The 16,412-nt window shown below is 32.1% G+C and overlaps 3 protein-coding genes across 5 annotated transcripts; all 3 read right to left on the reverse strand.

Moving 5' to 3' along the window:
• Nucleotides 1–923: 923 nt before the first annotated feature.
• Nucleotides 924–3,577, reverse strand: LOC124847606 (very-long-chain 3-oxoacyl-CoA reductase 1-like). The gene is made up of 3 exons (XM_047325135.2): nucleotides 2,665–3,577; nucleotides 2,501–2,570; nucleotides 924–1,443 (listed from the first exon to the last, which is right to left on the reverse strand). Exons 1-3 carry the CDS (start codon nucleotides 3,300–3,302, stop codon nucleotides 1,189–1,191), a joined length of 963 nt encoding a protein of 320 aa, XP_047181091.1. The 5' UTR covers nucleotides 3,303–3,577; the 3' UTR covers nucleotides 924–1,188.
• Nucleotides 3,578–5,550: 1,973 nt separating this feature from the next.
• Nucleotides 5,551–7,677, reverse strand: LOC124847628 (very-long-chain 3-oxoacyl-CoA reductase 1-like). Its single transcript, XM_047325170.2, has 3 exons — nucleotides 6,948–7,677; nucleotides 6,367–6,436; nucleotides 5,551–6,045 (listed from the first exon to the last, which is right to left on the reverse strand). Exons 1-3 carry the CDS (start codon nucleotides 7,559–7,561, stop codon nucleotides 5,725–5,727), a joined length of 1,005 nt encoding a protein of 334 aa, XP_047181126.1. The 5' UTR covers nucleotides 7,562–7,677; the 3' UTR covers nucleotides 5,551–5,724.
• A 2,539-nt stretch (nucleotides 7,678–10,216) lies between these two features.
• RGS1 (REGULATOR OF G-PROTEIN SIGNALING 1) lies at nucleotides 10,217–15,805 on the reverse strand. 3 transcript variants are annotated; one of them, XM_088092101.1, is made up of 11 exons: nucleotides 15,532–15,805; nucleotides 14,683–15,014; nucleotides 14,498–14,582; nucleotides 13,472–13,545; nucleotides 12,934–13,125; nucleotides 12,272–12,360; nucleotides 11,897–12,135; nucleotides 11,657–11,781; nucleotides 11,294–11,415; nucleotides 10,830–11,039; nucleotides 10,217–10,690 (listed from the first exon to the last, which is right to left on the reverse strand). In XM_088092101.1, the coding sequence occupies exons 1-10, from the start codon at nucleotides 15,606–15,608 to the stop codon at nucleotides 10,833–10,835; spliced, it is 1,542 nt and encodes a 513-aa protein (XP_087948227.1). In that variant the 5' UTR covers nucleotides 15,609–15,805; the 3' UTR covers nucleotides 10,217–10,690; nucleotides 10,830–10,832. The 3 variants fall into 3 exon arrangements, with proteins under 3 accessions (XP_087948227.1, XP_047181128.2, XP_087948228.1); XM_047325172.2 differs by having other exon boundaries at nucleotides 10,217–11,039; nucleotides 14,683–14,746; nucleotides 14,894–15,014; nucleotides 15,532–15,802; XM_088092102.1 differs by lacking the exon at nucleotides 15,532–15,805 and adding an exon at nucleotides 15,230–15,494 and having other exon boundaries at nucleotides 10,217–11,039; nucleotides 14,683–14,746; nucleotides 14,894–15,014.
• Nucleotides 15,806–16,412: the final 607 nt, after the last annotated feature.

Consider the following 16,412-nt stretch of genomic DNA (forward strand, 5'->3'; position numbering starts at 1 on the left):
CCCTCAACGAAAAAATAATTATATACAATTTTTATATTTTCTTACAATTTTATTATTTTATATTTTAAAATTTATGTTATTTTAATTGTGACGAGGATATGTAGGCTTAAAGAAACATGTGTTTCCATTAGTACTAGTAACAAGGTAATTTTCATAAAATACATAATCATGTAATCTTTACCTAAAATATAATCACGTAGCTCCTCAACTAAAACAATAAGGACATAGTTCTATTATTTTCTTTACAAACTATTTATTATTTTTATTTTTTTCAAAATTACACTATTTTAATAGAAATAAAAATTAACAAACGCGAAAATATATATTTTTCCGCTAATATAATCCATATATAACGATTTAAAATGCAAAATAAATTACACACACACACAATTAATCATACTCATTCACCTTAAATTTATTTAGACTTAATTTAAATGTTTTAAATGAGTGTAACTTAAATAAGTACAAAAAATGATTTAATTTAATTTAGTTCACAAATGCTTAACTTGTTTTATCAAAAAAATTTACCATAACATTGAGTGGAATTTATTTTAACAACTATAAAATAACATTCAATTAAATCTAAATGTGTATTTGGATTTCGGTTAAAAAAAATTCAATTAAATCTAAACTTAAGTTTAGCCAAAAACAAACGCATCATAACATCTAACATAGCCAGAGTTTGACACAATGTTCCATGAAAGATGAAAATTAGTACGAGATTTTCAACTAAAATCTAAAGATGAAAACATTGTCTGAGACATTAACACCAATGGTTTATTCATTACCAAACACAAAAGTAGTGCTGATGGATTGAGAAAAACACTGGTTACGCCAACTCGATGTTTTTCCGAACACACCTTTAGCCATTGGCTTGAAACACAGACTTTTCTAAAAGTTCACAGTAAGAGAAAAGCAAGGAATGACAACATAGAAAACCGGGTTAAGCGATATGCCAATACACATCATATCAGTTCAACAAAGTACTGAAACAGTGAACAGAAACAGCCAAAAGAGGGGAGTAAAAAGAATTTTTAGACCACACAACTGATACTAAACAACATTAAGATGAAATTTAGAAACATATCAGATACTTGGGAATCCTTAATCTGCTAACAATCTGAATATGTGTGAGATGAGTAGCATTTATATTGCCTAAAGAACAGAACCAGGCATTCTTCTGTCTATCTATTCCTTCTTGGTGGACTCTTTGCGTTGCCCCCTCTTTCGAATACCCAAGCAGAACCACAGTCGCCAAGCATCAACAACAAATTCAGGCAATGAGCATGCAACCGCCCAGAGAAGGGTATGTGGCCAATATGGCGTGCATCGAGGTTCGTAACCTATCCATCGCACACCAGCTTTGGCATAACCATCTGTTGATGGAACAAAGAATGAAGATTTCCTTATTGATGCCATCTTGGTTGCCACATATAAAGGAACCTGCACCAGGAAAATCTCAATCAGAAAAATGATAAAGATCATTCATTGCAAATACATGGATACTCTTTCACACAAATATACAAGAAGAATGTAAGATGGAGTAAGGGAAAGGGTAGTAGCAAAGGCCGCGAAGAATATTAAAGTGCACTATGAGATTTAGGCTAATGGTCAATGATTGAAGCCACATTAGCTCAAAAGATGCTATCATGTATTGCTCTACATTTTCATAAACAATAAAACAAAAGATTGATCAGACAAGGTTGGTATGCATACCACATACCTAACATTAAAGCAAAACTTTAAAAGTAAAAGAAAAAGAAGTTTTCGAAATTGCTGCTATATTCAGATGGTTGAAGAAAACTACAAGCAGATACAACCGCACGTACTAGAGTTTTTATCAGGAACAGGTTGTACACAATAATCAGTATTAAACAGTGTCCTGACATATCTTCAACTTTCAGCAATTTATAACCATACTTGCCTCAACTAAGAAAAGGGTATAAAGGGGACTCATTTCCGTTCACTTTTGTCCAAGGTTTATGTAAGTGAAAAAAACAGTTATAACTTGAGGATTTGTTCCTCAGCAACGCTTATGCTTTCTTTTCATCACCGTATAACTCCAACTAGCTCCAATTGAAATGGTCATTTTTTTTAAGAAAAAAAAGGTAAGACTTTTGTGTCTCCCATGGCCATACCAATTGGATATCCAAAATTTTCACAAAAAACTGTTTCACAATAGCAATTTCAGCTGCACCAAGACCAGAGCTGTGACTGAATCGGCTGCATTAAGAGGAAATTTCAACCGCAATACCATGCCTTTATATTAAGAATTACAACAAAACAAAACTACATCCATTACCATGACCACAGTTTAAAAGATTTGAAACCAGAGCAGTTCAGCTCGAACACACATCAATAAATAAACTAATTGGCAGAAACTCGATAAAGGGAATTAAACAAGAATGAGAAAATTGTTCACCTCAACAAAAGAGAAAAAAAAAACTAAGCAAGCAAGAAGCTAACATGAACAATTGAACACTAAAAAACAGCACGATACCTGGCACTGAACGTCAATTCCACTCTTCTTGTATTCAACATAGAGACTTCTGGAAAACTGATCGATGTACCTGAAACAATGAACCCAAAACATAACCTCAACAACCAACAAATACTATGAAGAGCGAATGCAAAAATCAAGAACAATGAACAACGAGAACTCACGCTTTGGTGGCGGCATAAACAGCATAAAGGGGATCGGAAGGAATCACAATAGCGGCACCAGAACCAATGTTAACAATCGCTCCTCTCTTTCTCTTCAGCATCCCCGGCAGAACAGCCTGCGTGACCTTGGTGGTTCCGATAACGTTAACCTTGATAAGGTTGTTGAGAAGCCCCTCGTCCACTTCATGGAAGAACCTGGCGTAAGGGTACGAAACTCCCACATTGTTAACCAGCACTCCAACGTCCAACCCCTCAATCGCTTCCCCAATCTTGGCCACACCCTCGTCCAGATCCCCCGAGAAATCGACCACCACGGTCTTGACCTCGGTTTTCCCGAACTTGGCGGCGATCGAATCCGACACGTCTTTGAGCTTCTCGGGGTTCCGACCGACGAGTACGAGGTTGAGGCCTTTGCGCGCGAGCTCAAAAGCGAAGCTTTTTCCAATGCCGTCAGTGGGTCCAGTCACGACAGCCCAAGATCCGTACTTTCTAAGATTTTTGGGAGGTCTGAGGAAATTGACGTAGACCCATCTGACAACAACGAACGCTAGTTTCAGAATCGTCAATAGTCCAACAAGAAAGAGCAGCGCGAACCATAGGGGTTGAACCCGTAGCCTGGAGATTATACAACATTCCATTTTAGGAATTTGATGGTGTGAATGATGAGAAAGATGATGGTATGGCTCAGGAGAAGCTTTTGGGTTTATGATGAGAACAATAAGAGCATTGAATTTATTATGATGATGACGGTGAGTGAAAGACAGGTGGTGAGAGGCAAGTGTGGGTGAGGTAGATGAGCGGAAAACCACCAGAATTAAGTAGAAAGTTGGCGCAGTACCGTGGCATTCATTGAATATTCAAACCCCAAAATTGTTTTGCACACCATAAAATGTGACGAATCGGTTGTTTCATAAAACTATACATCATTTTTCAATAGAACATTGGATATGAATATCGCCAATTGAAAAAATACATTTTTTATTATGGGTAAATCGTGAAACCTAAAAAGTTTTCAATTTTATTTTTTATTTTTCATGAACTAAAGTGACAGTGTTAGACAATTAACAAAAAATAAATGGGTGAGGCCCGTTTTATTGTTGAAGTTGTGGGTGGACATGTTTGGTTTTGGGTTTGTTTGGTTGGAAGTGCAGTGGGTGGTGTAAAACTGGGAGCTGATAAAACCATTGAAAGGTTCGTATTCTGGTAGAGCAGAAAAACATTTAGTTTACGTACGTTGTGTTGTGTTTAATATCATGATCATGATCATGATTATGATTATGATTATGATTATGATTGTGATTATTTTAATGATAAATAATACAATCAATGCACCTGTATTACGGTACTAAGTTAATGAAATAATCAAAGTGGAGCAGAAACTACATCCTTTAAAACCATAAAGACCTTCACACGAATTTTGTTCAAAACAGAAAAGAAACTTAAAATAAGCAAGTACTTTATTTTTCCATTTCGAAATAATCATATAATCATCATAAATATAACATTATTATAAGTATTATAAAACTTTAATAAATGTATCACACATGTAATTAGATATCACTATAAATTTTATTTTATATATGTAGCATATAGTGTAAGTAATCCAAATTAAACAGTTTCACTTGCACACGATACTCAGTGATGTGATGTTGGTTCACATCGCATCGCATCTAAAACCTAAAAATAGGTGGTCATGGAACTAAACAGATGATTTTGGGTATCACCAAAGTTTTATATTGGAATGTGCAATCCCAATTACATCCCTCTAAATAGTTATTTCGACACGAAATTATGATTATCATGTTAATTAATAATTATTTTTACATTTTAATTTTCAATAATCTCTATCACATTTTCTGAATGAGTAGTGAATTAAGAGTTACATCAAGGACTACTGAAGAAGGGATCTATTTATTCCAGATGATGAATTTAAGTTTTATGACAAGAGTAAAACCTTGGTTAGTGTAAATTAAATGAAGAAAAAAAATATTTTTTAAAGCCATTATAGATTAACTTTTTAAAGTTTGATACTTCCACCACATGTTAATTCAAAACTGTAAAGAATGAAATAAACTAATTTTTTTTCCCCGTTGGTTACTAGAAATAGAAATTAATATTATACAATGTTATCTAGAAGTTAATTTTGAACTTACAAAACTTAGATAAAGAATGTTCTAATATTTATTAATGAAATTAATATTTGATTATTAAAGTAGACAATTGAATGTGGTGAAATAAATATTTAATTTTAAATAAAATGTTATCACATACTTGAAATATAACCAATATAGATGAAATATTTTGGTGTAGAAATTTATCAGAAATTAGTAATCGAAAATAATATATATCGTTTCATATGTTTAGAAATAAAATATATTACAGCTTTCTAATAGATTTGTTAGCACTACAAAATAACAAATGTTTTTCATTGATCTATTAATAAATGGTAAATACTGTTATTTCGAAATAAAATATATTATAATTTTTTATTAATTTGTAGACAACAAAAAGTATGTTATCATATATTTTCAAAATATAGTATATTATGATTTTATATTTAATTTATTAAAAACATGTTGTTACATTAATCTATGTATACACATAGAATTGAAAAAAGAAGTTATTATTCAGAATGTCACCATCAAATACATATCTACATGAGTTATTTGTTATTCTTTTATTTTATATGGTTTATATATAAAATATACCTTTCATTTTTTACATTAAATTATCACTTTTTTACAAATAAAAAATTAGATAAATTTTGTATAAAAGATTATATAACATTTGAAACTCATGGGATTTTCAATCTGACCAACCAATAAACTTTAATGCTGTCTCAACTAGTATAAATTTTTATAATAAATTGCTAATCTATGCTGCAAATGGAGTTGAAAAATATTTTTAGAAGAACCAGAAAAAATGGCAAAGCAAATATTCAAACACTACTAAATTAAGTAAGCACAGACCAATCACAACACTAGTGGGGAGCAGGTGAACTTCCAAAAGTAAAATTCAAGAAAGAAAAATATAATTATTTCACTAATCACCCACAAAGACTTAGTAATTTGAACTGTAATCTTGATTAATGATGTTTGGTTCTTGGGAATCAGATGCAGCTAATGATGTTTCTTTAGCCTTGTTGGAGTCCTTGGAGAGTCCTTTTGCACGAAAATAAAGAAAATATCGTAACATGTAGGAATCCATGAGTGCATGAGGAATTGCTCTTATGAGAAAACCTTGCAAAGAATGAAGAAAGTATGGCTCAACCAGTTTTTCATATCCAATCCACCTTGTGCATGTTTTGCTGTACAATTCTGGTGTTGGCACAAAAACTGATTTCTTCATTTTGGTCATTTTGGTTGACACAAATAATGGAACCTGTATGTATGTATATAACTCAGCAACCACATAAAAAATCATCACAGACAGTTATTTTGTTATGTGTGATATATTATTTGATTATGTTCTAATTCTTGCATGCTCTGTTTTAACTTTACCATTCAAAATTACAGTTCAAAACAGATTAAAACAGAAACTAAAACGAGTTTATGAAGAACATAGCGAGGTAATTAATGAATGCTATTTGCAGCAAATGATGATACTCCAGAACCAAACAATCAGAACGTCAAAAGGGTATGGAAGATCCATGATGAAATAATTTCAAAGAGAAAGTGAAGAGAAGATGCAAAAGAGAACCACCTGACACTGGATATCAATTCCTTGATGCTTATACTCCAAACTGATGCATCTGGAGAACATGGCTAGGTATCTGAAAAACATAGGAAGTTCATCTCAGATCTGGATTCACAATTTGTCATTCAACTAAAAATAAAATCATAACTCGGCTAGTGAAAACATATCTGCTTCAACATCATTTTCTTTTTATTTTTCAGTTGAATTTGTAGGAAAAAGGACAAGATGATAAGGAGAAAAGTAGGTAAGTGCATGAAGGTTTATCTCATTGAAATATCTGTTCAACATATGATATATTCAATCCAAAATTGAAGAATTGGTAAGATCTTCAAAAAAATATTCATGTTGGAGGAAAGAAAACGCAAAGGAGAGACGTCTAGATCCCTTGCAAATGAAAATGGAGCTACATTTCCATTCTTAGCATTGTTTGGACAGAAAAGAAAGACATAAAACTGAACAAATTAAAGTGAGATTTCATAAAAGATGCAAGATCCTTCAAACAAAGAACATTCCCACCTAAAAACCCTAGCATGTGCATGATACATGGAACTGGAGAATGGAACAAACTTAACCATGAACCAACTTACCCTTTTGTAGCAGCATAGAGAGTAACTAGAGGGTATGATGGAAGCACCACAGAAGAACCAGAACCAATGTTCACTATAGCACCCTTTTTCTTCTTGAGCATGGATGGAATCACGGCCTTTGTGATCCAAGTTGTTGCCTCCAAATTCACTTTCACAATAGCATCCATAAGCTCCAAATCAACTTCATGAAAGAATCTCGCATAAGGGTAAGCCAAACCAGCACCATTAACAAGCAAACCCACATCCAAACCATCTATTGCTTCCTCTATTCTCTTAGCGATTTCCTCTCCACTAACTTTCTGCATATCTATGACCACAAACTTGACCTCAACACCATGTCTCTCTCTTATTTCCTTCAATGTCGTCTCGAGTTTCAGAGGGTTTCGACCAACCAAGAGAAGGTTGAGTCCCTTGGATGCAAATTCAAAAGCCATGGCCTTGCCAATTCCATCAGTGGATCCAGTGATTATAGCCCAAGAACCATATTCTTTGAGATTCTTTGGTGGCCTCAAGAACATCACCCACACCCACTTGAGAAATTTGACAAACACCTTGCACACACAAATGAAGCCTATGGTGCTTGTTGCCACAAGAAACCTGTCCAACCCCTCCATTTTCTTTCAGCCAAATTGCAACAAATCTCGTGACTTTCTAATACTTTAACCCTATCCCCATCAGAAATGGAAAGAAAAAAAGGAAAATTCTAAATTATTTACTCAACTCAAATATTCTGGAATATCAATTTCTTAAATAAATCTTTGTACAACAAAAGAATAATTATTTTTTGTTCTGGACATAAAAAAAAGCTTGGATTCAATAAATGAAAATCTTTAACGGAATCATGCAGTTAATGTGGGTGAGTTTGTAATAATGATGTTTTTTAAGGAGACATAGTAGCAGTGCACATTTACCAACCAATAGTCATATTAATTTATCTAAACTATTACGCTATTTGTAAAAGTATAAAATAGGTATATATCTCACATGGAAATATACATTTGTCATTTTCTTTTAATATTTTCATGTATCTTATATAGTATAATATTTGCAACGAAGCTTAAAATGTCAAAAAATAAAGTTATATACACTGGTATGATAATACATTATGTACTTTTAAATATTATTAGATTTTAATATTGTTATTTTTTATCAGTGGTATCGTGCTAATTCATTATTAATATATCTACTTGTAGTGTTAAATAATGAAAAATAAGAAATATAAATTGTGCAATAATTACACTATTTGTAAACGACAGTCTCAAATAATCTTTTGTAATTGGTTAACTGTAAATAAAAGGGAACCAATTGGGTTCAGAATAATATATATATATATATATATACTGATAAAAAAGTATATATAAATATTTAAAAAATGTAAATAAAATAATCCTAACATACTACGTTTCACAATAAATTGGCAATAAATAATATTGTTATACATTTTTTTCATTTCACTCATGTCAGCTATATTTCTACTACCAACAATGTCAAATATCAGCTAAAATATACATACATACATATCTTACAATTGTTTTAGAAATGAAAATAGGTATAACAATTTATTTCATCTTACTATTGTTTTGGTTTTTTCAATTCAGTTCTCACAATTTTTAAAAATCTCAATTTGATCTTATTTTAAAAAAATATAATTAAATGTATTTTCTTTATTCAACGTTATCTACCTCACATTACAGTTATTGTCGTTAGACAACTTAGCCATATTTAGAAGAAATAAACTAAATCATTTAAAAAAACAAATCAAATTGAGACTTTCATAAGGCAAAACAAATCAAATTGAGACTTTCATAAGCCAAAACAAACTTCAAATAGTGTCTTATAAATTGTTTACAAGTTGCTAAGATAGATTTGTCTAAATAACTTAATCAAATGAGGTTTTCAATTCGTAAAATAAGAGAGAAACTTGATTAAAAGTCTTCCAAACATTATATGTGAGATCAGGGGACAATTAATGATAATCTTAGTAAAAGGAACATCCTAATACTTCATAAATGAAATGTCAGATCTACCAAGTAGATTAATCTTATTTGCATTACTTTTTAATTTTATTACATATTTATATGTTGTTCATTATTTAACGGAAAAAAAAAGTTGTGAATAATATTGATGAATTCTTTAATTATGTGAAAGTTATCATGCACACGATTATGATTTGAGCAAAATAAAAACGAATTAATCACTATTTAAACTTTAAATAAAGTTGTACACATAACTTCAACTTTAATATATTTAAACTGAAATTGTGCATAAGAATAATCACTTTATTATTATTATTATTATTATTATTATATATATATATATATATATATATATATATATATATATATATATAGTTATCTAAAATCGTATATATATAATTAACTAAAGCATAAAAAGATTTATAAGATATTCAGAAAGTTTTAATAAGTGTATTGAGAGCTCAAATAGTTCAACAAAACATTCAAATAATTTAACCAAGTATATAGAAAATTCAAATAGTTCAACAAGTCGTCTAGAGAGCTCGATAAAGTGCACTAGATAGTTTTGCAAAACATTTGAAGAGCTAGTTAAAGTGTATCTTTACCGACCTCTCTATATGTCTTGTTGAACTATTTGAGTTATTTATGTACTTAGTTGAACTTTCCAGATGTTTTGTCAAGTTATATGAGTTCTCTGTACACTTAATTAAACTCTATAACTATCTTTCTAACCTCTCAAGGTTTCAATTAATTATATGATGCACAACTTCAATTCAAATATATTAAAATTGAAATCACCAATCACATATACAACTTTACTTAAAACTTAAGATCTGAATAATTAAGTTTAATATGTGATCAAAGGCCATCAAAATCAAACTCGATTTCAATATTATTAACAAATTGTTTGTACCGTTCACCACTTTTTCAATGAAATCGTCAACCATATACTACTTAACCCGAAGCCATAATAAATTTAAAAAGTAAATCAGATACGTAATTTAAAAAATAAAATTGACCCCTTTGTTACATAAACCGTAGATAAGACAACTTCTTTCATTTTGTTTTCGTACTTTAAGATTGACAAGTTGTGGAACAGGCGTGTGTGCTCGATTGGATAAAGTGGGTTGTCTATCAATGATGTGATTGATATTTTTCAAAATGTTCAGATTTTTGTTCTTGAGTTTTTTTTTTTGTATTATTTTTCTGTTGAGTTTATATAAATATATTGATGTCGATATATCAAAAAAATAGATACAAAAACAGAACGCAACAAGCTATCAACTCGGTTCATTTCTGTCAGACTAAAATAACAAATATCCATCACTCTAGACAAGTGCTAAACTTGATAACAAATAATGCAAAACCACTTCTAACAGTAACTAAAATGATAGGTCATGGGTTAGATATATGTAATTAACATCTTTCTTTCACAATACTGTTGTTACAATGAGACTAAGAGGGCAATCAATACAAGTAATTATCGAATGAAAGACATATACAATCAAGGTGGTTGCTGTAAGCTGCATACAACATTTTGATCTCTTTCATGTACCTTGTACTCTTTAAAAGTGCTAGACAATGTGAAGACTATTCAGTTTTGAAATGAAATCAGTATAATACAAGCTACACGCCAGGAGGTACAAGGTCCTAGCCTAACTCTATGGATGTTACTCATGTTTTATAGATTGAAAATAAAAAAAAGGAAAAAGACAAAAAACACTGTTATCTCTTCCTTACACCTCCCCGCTCTCCTCCACTGTTCATCTTTTATGGACAACGAACATAAATGTAGTCAGAAAAAAACATACCAGTGATTTTTTGTTTTTTTGTTGTAAAAGTGAAGCTAGTTAGGCAAGGTATTACCAAACTAGAGAAATTGTGTAAATAAGAGGTAAAAACTAACAAGTCATAAGTCAGTAGTATCACTGCTACAGCCTGAGCTCTTGAGGAGATGGTCCTGGTGAAAAGGATCATCTGCACCATGCACAGAACTCAACCTTGGGGAAAAGTTCCACCCTGTCATTTGTTCCAGCTCATACTCATTGGATCTCAAATTGGAGTCTTCTTGGAACTTCAGGAAGAACATCGATGACCAGTAATCTCGGGCTAGGTTCTGCACAAGTGGAATGTTTAATTTAGATGAAAGACTATGCAGCAATGGCTTGCCTAATTTTAATGGACAAATTTAGACACTGGCATAACAATGTTTTCAATGTTGTCTAGATTCTATCTTCGGTCCTTTTTATAACAAGCAATGCACTATCATTTGTTTCTTATAGAAAGAACCGAGTATGAATTTGAGGATATAACATACTCAATTTTAATCAAGGGTGTCTCCTAAAATTGTATTGAGCCTAAGGAACTTACTGTTCTCATCAACTGAATGATCTCGTTGAGTGCATTTTGGAAGAGATCAGGGCGCGCTAGGTTGGAAGTAGATAAAATTTCTTGTTTGCTTCTATGAGAGATATTCACCTCCATAGCCGCACCTGTAAAATTATATTCTAGCAAATATAAGAGAATGCTCCCATATTTAAAGGAACAATTACAAAACATTCAACTCATTCCATGGACGAGACATACGACTGTGTTAAATCAAATAACAGTATTCACAAAAGGGTTGAGAGAAAACTGATCTTACAATTCTGAATATGGCAAAAAATGATCATGGTGGAAATAACCAAGAGAAAGGATGAAAGAAGGAAGCCACTTGGAATAGAAATTACACACCTGCAACTATGTATTTCTGAATAATATGTCGTGCCATATAGATCCTTCTCACACAGTCATCTTCAGGTATTTTACTAAGCTCATACACTTCATCAAAGAAGTGCACACTCTCCCCAGCCAAGCAACTGTATATATGTGAAAACAATAATACTTTTTTAGTTTAAACAAAGACAAAAATGAGAAACTATAATTCGTACAAATATGTACCAACATACTGGAGTACAAAGATAGATGTTTTACCTATCAGCAAATGCCATAAAAGACTGCCGGAATCTCTTATTCAAGAGAAGCTTATCCAACGGCTCATTAGGATCTATCCTTGAAATTGGTTCACTTTGTGCTAATACCCCACTATCAGGTATGCCCAGAGCCTGGCTCATTGTGCGAAATTCTCGGGTTTCTCTTCTCCTCAAGCTGATTTGTGAGAGAAGTGGTTGAGAACTTGATATTGAAAAGAAAGCAACCACAAGTATGCTAGCCTTTGAACAAAACCCACATAGAATGGAAGTAAATAAAAGATTGACGAAGTAATCACTTGGATTTAACTTCCAATATGTATTGAAAATGTCTGAGATTTCATATTATTGAGACATAAGAAACGGTAGGAAAGCATACCACAACTAAAAGCAGAAATCTAGACGCAACTTCAAGCCATGAGATATTGTCATAAACTTCATTAAGTATGTAAGCAGTAATCCAAATAACTGTCATGATAAATAAGCAAATGATAGATTATAAAGAGCACCGAGAAAGGCTATCCTGAAAGTACAATCTCATATTTGATAACACTAGTTTGAAAATAAACAAGTGGATATAGTGCCGGGCAATGCAAAATGAATGTGGTGGTTTTGTATTAGAAAACCATGGTTAAGAAAATTGTGGTTAATTAAGAGACTATAAAGCATGGACTCTCTTTTCAGAAAGTAAAAAATGTTGTCTTTGGAGTAAATATGTGAAAAATGTTGTCTTTGGAGTAAATATTATATTTAGGGTAAAGCTTCTGCAAAACTAGTTGTCTGAGCGATATCTGTAACATTTGCAAATATGTATTTCGGAGTTAACATTGATTATGGTATCAGACTTTTAACTTGGATGTTACACATTTAGATTTAGGTAGGAAATGCTTTTTTTTCCTGAAAACAGAAAACCTAACTAAGAACTTAAGGGTTAATTCATCACCTTAGTAACAGCCTTAGAGAACAGGTTACTAAGAAGCTAGGAACTTCAAAATAAATAGAGAAATAAGGAGTTTTTAATGAATCTAGAAAAAGGTGTACCAATGGACACAGTTGATACGAGTATTCCCCGCCAGAGGTCTTTGAGTTCATCAAACCTGAATTCTATGTGATGAACAGCAGTTGTAACCCCAACCAAAATAGCAATGTACAATGAGTGAAGGGTTATAACTGGGATGGTCCATTGAGCTCTCATGTGACAGCGACTGCTTAGAGGCTGCATCCAATGGATAACTAGAGAATGGATGAATAATTTATTAGAAATAAATAGGGGAAAGAACATAAACAAATGAGACATGATTAAGGAAAGAAAAGGGAGTGTGTTCTGGCAATAACTTCCATAAATTCCACAAGATGTTGAGAAAATCATGGACATAAAGCAGAAACACTTAAAATAAAATAACTATGTCAACTGAAGAGACAGAGTCCAGCAAAATTTTGATATACTAGATAGGAGATAAAAAAAAATGAAATTCTATGGATGAAAGTGAAAAAATTACACCTGCTACATATACTTCGAGTTGTTAACTCCACTAAATAAAGACTAGATAAGAAAATTAAAATTAATTCAGATTTATACCAGCAGCACAGGCAATCCAGGGAAGTAGAATGAGTGGAAGAAAAATATATGATCGTATCAGTGGTAAACGTCTCCTGAAAGATCAATAAAGGAGGAAATTAAACACCCAAGTCCTAAATGAATGATGACTCCTTTAGCACCAGTTAAAAATTGCAGTGAAACAAAAAAAGAAGTATCAACAACAAAAACTTATAGCATCTCAAAGTATAGGCAAAGTGCCAATTAATTATGGCCAATCATGAGTACAAATAACCGCATCAGTTAAAAATCACAAGCCTCCATGAGCTCAAGTGAATAATAGTTTCACCAGTGAAAACCAATCAGACAAACAGAATGTTATGATCATAAATTCAACAGGTTGGTTGTTATGTGTTGTGGTTGTGGAAAATACACAATAATTACTTTCAGCTGTGGATCATGAACTTTAGGGTGCTATTGGTAGAACTTATTATGCATAAGAACTTGTGTAAGTGTTTAACAGGCTTATTGACATAGAGTCTATTTAAATAAATTTCTCCAAAAGTACTTTTGAGAGAAAAAATTACGAAAAACTTCTCCACAAATTAAAATTAGTGTATGAATAGTTTAAAATGATCTTCTACAGGAACTAATGTGGGAAAACTTCAACAAAATTGACTTATGAATAAACTAATCTTAGTTTATGAAGAAACTAATTTCTCCTCCTAGAAGTGTTTAAGGAAAAATTTGTCTAAACAAGTCCGCAGCTGACGATTTTTCCACAAGTTGTTGAGTTTATTTAAATAAGCCCTCCAACCTCTATGACCATTCATGAAAAACAGCTTATAATTTATATAAAAAGACTTTAATCATATTTCCTATTCTGATTACCCAAAAAAAGTATACACAAGAGTTTACAAGACAAATAGTTATCCAATAAGCACTTAATTAAGTTGTTTAATCCAAACGTACCCTAAAGCCATCACTTTGGCTTTAACGGTTAAGAGGTAGTCAATCAGAAACTTCCGACAAAGCGGCCTTAAAAACCAATATTAAGATGTGACTTACTTGACAAAGATAAAATATAATTGCGAAGCCTGTGTTATGCGACAGCTGAAGAGCAAACCAAATCCTAGTGGACCTTCACCCCAGGCTGAAAATAAACAGGAAAAACATGATTATACTTACAAGTGTTCCTCTTTTCAATACATAAGCATAAACAAGTCAGAAAAGATGGCAAAAAGAAAGATAACCTCCCCATAAGTAGCATGACCGCAACCAATGCCTCTCCCCAAGTTTCAAAAAATTATTCGATATCTGCATAAAAAACAAATATACAATCAGTAAGCTTGAGAACAAGGCGATGCTGAGTTGATACTGCAGCAACACCAAACTACTAGACGAGTTGGGATTGTTTAATTTAACAGAAAATAAATGACAGAGACATAAAAAACCCATTTCTACCACGAGAGATAGAAGAAGGAAGAAGCTGGCAACAACTTGAATTACAGGTATCCAGAAGCCACTGCCTTTGGTACGAGGAACCTTGTGAACTATGAAGGGAACTATGCACCATAAAACAAGCCTGAAGAATAGAAGCCAACCAACAGCAAATGCATCAGAAAACAAATGTCACATATGATCTGTTTAGATAAAATTCCTCGTAACCTTTCAAAAAGTAAAATGATTTTCACAATAATCTCTAACATAAGTTTGTGCATAAACTAATTTTATGAAATTTTTTATATCATAAAAGTAGTTATAGTCTAAACGTATATCTCATTTCGAAACAAATGATACCATAAAGATGACCCAAAAGAACAAACCAAATCACCCAACACAGGAATCCAATGAATCATCAAAGAGAGAGCCCCACCAAGGAAACACCCTTAATCAGTAAGCAGATCAGGTAGGGGGAAAGAAACAATTTTGCTTCATAGGGATGGAGGGAAACTAAAAGGGTATATGACTAGGTACAAGATTTTAACTTGTCAGTCAAGCTCAAAATTCTTAGGGTCATAAGATCAAGCAGGTAAAGTAGGAAATTTGGCACAACAAGAACGACCCGTTACACACGGATAGGGGCAAAGGGAGAAACTTACACAGTGAAGGAAAGAATGGATAGAGCAATGGCTATATAGTCAGTGGGGCAACCTCCTTTGACGGCACAGCTTGGCATTCTGATTTCATTTGACAGTTACAATCTGCAGATTCAGAGTTCAGAGTTCAAACAGTTGCATTGAATCGAAGCTGGCACTTTCCTGTTCTGTTCTGTTCCTCCTTAATTATGCAGAGAACACAGTCCTTCACTTCCACGTGATGTTTGTTTCACCACAATTTGCTAGCTTCGGAATTTCCCAAGATATATATGACAGTGCTTTTAAGAATTGTTTTATTTGACAAATAACAACCAAAGTGTTAAAAGACTCTGACTTGTACGGAAATCATAGAACCAATCTCTTACCAAATCTTCCTACTCAACCCTACACTATACTTTCTTAATTAATTATTATTTGTTAATTTTAAAACAATCATTTCATAAACATACTCATAATTATAAAACAATATTTAAAAAAAAAATCATATAGGCGACACGAGTTACTTAAATTAAAAAAAATAATTTATATAAACAATTTTCTTTAATTTATAAACAACTTCCAAATTTAAAATAAGTAGATCTATATTAAAATAATATCTCTTATTTATAAACAACATTTAATCTTAATTCAAAGTTTATCAAACTTAATATAAAATATATTATACTAATACGTGCAGACAAAATTCTTTTCCTAATATCAACTAAATTTCCTTCCTTTCTTTTTCAAGTTTGGCATTTGTCAACTTTTTTTCTACCGAGATAACATTAATTATTTTCTTATCATATATATATATAAGTAGCATGCTTCATCTAGAAGCACACGTGTGCAGTATTTAATTAAACATGGCTAGCCCTGGCTAATTCAAACGTTTCGTGATTAAATTC

This window comes from Vigna umbellata, chromosome 5, assembly GCF_029865625.1.
Source record: "Vigna umbellata cultivar VRB3 chromosome 5, Vumbellata_1.0, whole genome shotgun sequence".
Taxonomy (NCBI): domain Eukaryota; kingdom Viridiplantae; phylum Streptophyta; class Magnoliopsida; order Fabales; family Fabaceae; genus Vigna; species Vigna umbellata.